The 6243-nt window shown below is 30.0% G+C and overlaps 1 protein-coding gene across 1 annotated transcript in view; it reads right to left on the bottom strand.

The window, feature by feature from the left end:
• Positions 1-5105: 5105 nt before the first annotated feature.
• Positions 5106-6243, bottom strand: part of LOC111708466 (B-cell lymphoma 6 protein homolog) — a 12315-nt gene continuing 11177 nt past the window's right edge. The window contains exon 2 of the mRNA XM_023481843.1: positions 5106-5847. Within this exon, the coding sequence (XP_023337611.1) occupies positions 5623-5847 (225 nt within the window). The 3' untranslated portion in view covers positions 5106-5622. The remainder of the gene's footprint in view (positions 5848-6243) is intronic.

Genomic DNA, 6243 nt, shown 5'->3' with positions numbered 1-6243 from the left:
TCTGTATAGAAGATTAATGGTTTAAAGATCTGAATAGAAGATAGATAAAATAAAGATCTAAATAGAAGATATATTGATTAAAGATCTGAATAGAAGATAGATAGATTAAAGATCTAATTAGAAGATAGATTGATTAAAGATCTGAATAGAAGATAGATGGATTAAAGATCTGAATAAAAGATAGATGGATTAAAGATCTGAATAAAAGATTTATAGATTAAAGATCTAAATAGAAGATGGATGGATTAAAGATCAAGATACAAGATAAATGAATTAAAGATCTAAATAGAAGATTGATAGATTAAAGATATAAATAGGAGATAGATGGATTAAAGATCTAGATACAAGATCAATGAATTAAAGATCTAAATAGAAGATAGGGGGATTAAAAATCTAAATAGGAGATAGATGGATTAAAGAACTAAATAAAAGGTAGATGGATTAAAGATCTGAATAGAAGATAGATGGATTAAAAGATCTGAATGGAAGATAGATGGAACAAAGATCTGAATTGAAGATTGATAGATTAAAGATCTAAATAGAAGATTAATAAATTAAAAATCTGAATATGAATATATAAATTAAAGATCTGAATAGAAGATAGATAGATTAAAGATCTAAATAGAAGATAGATAGATTAAAGATCTAATTAGAAGAGTGATGAAGTAAAGATCTGAACAAAATGATAGATAGATTAAAGATCTAAATAGAAGATGTATTTAAGATCTGAATATGAATAGATGGATTAAAAATCCGAACTTTACGCGTAAAATACCTTACCCTTAAGGTAATAATGTTATCATTCACAAGCAGACATTTTTTTACGAAAGAAAGTAAATTTTCAAAAACATTTACCATCAGAAAAATTTTTCTTACTTCGAAAATTTGAAAGCCAGATAAAAACTTTAATAGAAAATTTGCAGTTTAGAGTCAAAGTACCCTACAACCCTAGATAAATATATCTAGGGCTAAACCTGAAAGATTACCCTACTACTAGCTTGGATGGATATCACGAAACCTCTCCTTACTCCCATACCTTTCATCCTACTCAATTGACCCCGCGTATACCGGGGGATACGTGCAGTAGAATTGGTATAAAAATATATATAGTTCCTATCAGATGTTTTAGTACCCATATATTTAAACATAAAATCAAGTAGATCTATACTCAAAACTTAAAAGATAATCCCTACGATCCCAAGAAATGCAAGTCTTTACTCGAAACTTAGAAGATAGTTGCTCAAAACTTAGAAAATGCTTGCTCAAAACTTAGAAATATGCTTGCTCAAAACTGAGAAGATAGTTGCTCAAAACTGAGAAAAATGCTTGGTCAAAACTGAGAAAAATGCTTGCTCAAAACTGAAAAAAATGCTTGCTTAAAACTGAGAAAACACTTGCTCAAAACTGAGAAAAATGCTTGCTTAAACTGAGAAGATAGTTGCTCAAAACTGAGAAAAATGCTTGCTCAAAACTGAGAAAAATGCTTGATTAAAACTGAGAAAAACACTTGCTCAAAACTGAGAGAAATGCTTGCTTAAAACTGAGAAGATAGTTGCTCAAAACTGAGAAAAATACTAACAATACTAATTATAAGAAATGGTGTGAATCCGTATATACTCTGTGTCTAAAATAAAAAATGTGCGTATCTCTTTATACTCTGTATCTAATATTAGACAAGTTGTGTATCTGTATATATTTTGTATCTAATATAAGAAAAGGTGTGTATCTGTGTATACTCTGTATCTAATATAAGAAAAGATGTGTATCTCCGTATACTTTGTATCTAATATAAGTAAAGGTGTGTATCTCTGTATACTCTGTATCTAATATAAGTAAAGGTGTGTATCTGTGTATACTCTGTATCTAACATAAGAAAAGGTGTGTATCTGTGTATACTCTGTATCTAGTATAAGAAGGTGTGTATCTCCGTAAACTCTGTATCTAATATAAGAAAAGGTGTCTGTGTAAACTCTGTATATAGTATAAGAAAAGGTGTGTATCTCCGAATACTCTGTATATAATATAAGAAAAGGTGTGTATCTGTGTATACTCTGTATCTAACATAAGAAAAGGTGTGTATCTCTGTATACTTTGTATCTAATATAAGAAAAGGTGTGTATCTTCGTATACTCTGTATCTAATATAAGAAAGGGTGTGTATCTGTGTATACTCTGTATCTAACATAAGAAAAGGTGTGTATCTGTGTATACTCTGTATCTAGTATAAGAAGGTGTGTATCTCCGTATACTCTGTGTTTAATATAAGAAAAGGTGTCTGTGTATACTCTGAATCTAACATAAGAAAGGGTGTGTATCTGTGTATACTCTGTATCTAACATAAGAAAAGGTGTGTATCTGTGTATACTCTGTATCTAGTAGAAGAAAAGGTGTGTATCTCTTTATACTCTGTATCTAATATAAGAAAAGGTGTATATCTCCGTATACTCTGTATCTAATATAAGAAAAGGTGTGTATCTCCGAATACTCTGTATCTAATATTAAAAAAAAGGTGTGTATCTGTGTATACTCTGTATCTAATATAAGTAAAGGTGTGTATCTGTGTATACTCTTTATCTAATATAAGTAAAGGTGTGTATCTGTGTATACTCTGTATCTAATATAAGTAAAGGTGTGTATCTGTGTATACTCTGTATCTAGTATAAGAAAAGCAATGCTTCCCTTCCAACTCCTCATATTCTCCTTGTGTTTGCTGTATTGGTTTCACCCCTATATCTCAATACATTATCGATTATTATAATTCTTGAAGATAGATTTTAAACTCAAAGCATCCAGGGGAACTAAACTGCAAAATAACAATTCTTTTTGTATCGGGTAAAAAAAGTATCAACATCTTATAGGAACCAACAAAGAACTGTCTTTACTGGAAAAAGCTTTAGATAAAGAAGTGAAAGAAATCATCACCGATTAAATAACCATCAACCCTGAAAAAAAAACACCAAAAACAACTTTAAAGAACTTATCGTCTTAAAGTCTTTACATTTCGGTCTTATAATTTACATATAATTTACTTTATCTAACTTGATCTTATAATTTACATATAATTTACTTCATCTATAACTTGATCTTATAATTTACATATTATTTACTTTATCTAACTTGATCTTATAATTTACATATAATTTACTTTATCTAACTTGATCTTATAATTTACATATAATTTACTTTATCTAACTTGATTTTATAATTTACATATAATTTACTTTACCTATAACTTGATCTTATAATCTACATATAATTTACTTCATCTAACTTGATCTTATAATTTACATATTATTTACGTTATCTAACTTGATCTTATAATTTACATATTATTTACTTTATCTAACTTGATCTTATAATTTACATATAATTTACTTTACCTATAACTTGATCTTATAATCTACATATAATTTACTTTACCTATAACTTGATCTTATAATTTACATATAATTTACTTTATCTAACTTGATCTTATAATTTACATATTATTTACGTTATCTAACTTGATCTTATGAACATATATCCTGGAAAAGAACAAACTAGACTGAGGAACTCTCTTTAAATTAAAAAGCATGGACCTTCTACATTTCATGATTCAAAAAGTGCAGGACAGCAAAACTAAAAAATATGAAAATTCTAATTTTGTCATATAAAATTAGAGTTAGTGATTTGGACCCCCCCCCCTCACTACTCTGAGTACTAATATACTCACTAAATATATATATAAATANACACATAAACACCTTCATATACACATAAACACCTTCATATACACATAAACACCTTCATATACACATAAACACCTTTTTATACACATAAACGCCTTTTTTATACAAATAAACGCCTTTATATTCACATAAACACCTTCATATACACAGTTAAACACCTTCATACATACATAAACACCTTCATATACAAATAAACACCTTCATATACACATACACATCTTCATATACCCCAAAACACCTTCATATATCCCATAACACCTTCATATATCCCAAAGCACATTTATATACACATAAACACCTTTATATACACAGTCAAACACATTATATACACATAAATACTCATTTAAACACCTTCTTATACACATAAACAGTTAACACCTTCATATACATAGTCATCTTTGCATGGAGGTTGACTTAAAATTTCGCTAACAGTACCTTTTCGACACATTTAATCGCAAAGGACAGATGATATCACCAACTAGAAACTCCCAACATTGTATCAAAATATCATAATTTCTGGAATTAGTAACACATCTCAGCTGTGCAAGCGACCTGTACAGTAGGTCGGATACATTGACTTTTTTCAATGAAGTGTGTATACATCAGACCAGCAGCTTGAAGCTGCTGAAAAACCACGTGCGGGTAGGTCCGAAGTATCGTAGGACGGATATAATACAATCATAGTTTTGTTCTCAATTCCAGAATTTGTTGTATTAGGAGTACTTTTTAAAAGTAAACATCCCTACAGTGTGCTTCTACAATATAAATTTAACCCCGGCTAGTTATTGACACATTCCACATTTACGCAGACAAAATGTTCAAAACTTAAATTCTTAAAAAATCTGATTAAATCTTCCGAACTTAATTTCAGAAATGAAATAAAAATCTCCAAACTCCAACATTCACATTTACGTGTACATATAATTCAAAACTTGAAAACCTGACTAAATCTCGGAAATGCAACAAAAATATTCACATTAACCCAGACAAAATATTATAGCCTTGAAATTCTAAAAAACCTGACTAAATCTCGGAAATGCAACAAAAATGTTCCCATTAACCCAGACAAAATATTATAACCTTGAAAATCTAAAAAATCTGACTAAATCTTAGAAATGAAACAAAAATCTCCACTCAAAACCTTGAAATTCTAAAAATCTGACTAACATCTTAGAAATGAAAAAAAAAATATTCATAACTTAAAATCCTACAATATATGATTAACTCTCAGAAATGAAACACAAATCTCCCATCTTTAAATCACATTCACGCAAACAAAATATTTAAAAACTTTAAATTCTAAATAATCTGTCTAGATCTCAGAAATAAAAGAAAAATCTCCAGTTTTCCTCGGCATTTATTTAAATATTTCTTCATCATCGTTAATTAATAAAATGGCTACAGGAAAAACAAAATATAAGTGAATCTAATTCTGAACATAAAATTCATATTTTGGCACATTATTCTTATATAATATCCACATTTCATACTTAAACAAGAATATCACTATGCAAGGTATATTCACACGTCTACGCTCATTATTGCAAATTTAGTTTAATTCTCACAGCTGCAGAATGACCCAGCATGATCTGAGGCAGGGATATTATTATTGCTTGCAATGTATAAAACGGCACTTTTAGTTCCACCGGAGTCGGGTCATCGTTGAGATTCATAATTTATATACGGAACAATACACAGTTAATATGAAGGTAACTTCTAGGTCTGGAGACTGAAATATATTGAAAATAGTATCTGAGAGAAGATATGGCATCTTGAGAGATCACTTTCAAAGTTCCTAGTTGAAGTAAGGTTGCTTGTACTACGTTATTGCCTCTGCTATGTTCAAGGTTCTACTAAACCATATTATGGGAGGACCAAAACATCTCCGCCCCCTGTCACATGATTCCGCCGGATACATGCGCCGCCTTCTTCTTATGAGTGTCTGAGTGTTTCACCATTCGGTCCTCGCGGATAAATCCTTTTCCGCAGACATCACAGGTGAACGGTTTCTCTCCGGTGTGAAGACACATATGTCGTCTTAGATCAGTCTTATGGTTAAACTGCTTAGGACACACCTCACATTTATAGGGTTTATCTCCAGCATGCTTCGCCAGGTGCTCCTAGAACAATATAAATATTAATTTGGCTTGGATTGGTTTATTAGCTAGGATTGTTTAAGTTGTTTGGAACAGCACAGATTGGTTAATTAGCTTGGATTGTTTAATTAGTTTAAATTGGTTAAGTTATGTTTGGATCAGCTTAAAGTGGCTAAGTTTGTATTGGTTAATTAGTTTGTATTGGTTAAGTTATGTTTGGATCAGATTAAGTTGGCTAAGTTTGTATTGGTTAATTAGTTTCAAATGGTCAAGTTATGTTTGGATCAGCTTAAGTTGGCTAAGTTTGTATTGGTTAATTAGTTTCAAATGGTCAAGTTATGTTTGGATCAGCTTAAGTTGGCTAAGTTTGTATTGGTTAATTAGTTTCAATTGGTTAAGTTATGTTTGGATCAGCTTAAG

Source organism: Eurytemora carolleeae, unplaced genomic scaffold (assembly GCF_000591075.1).
Source record: "Eurytemora carolleeae unplaced genomic scaffold, Eaff_2.0 scaffold869, whole genome shotgun sequence".
Taxonomy (NCBI): Eukaryota; Metazoa; Arthropoda; class Copepoda; order Calanoida; family Temoridae; genus Eurytemora; species Eurytemora carolleeae.
Note: the sequence above shows the minus strand (reverse complement) of the source record. Positions and strands in the feature narration are given on the sequence as shown.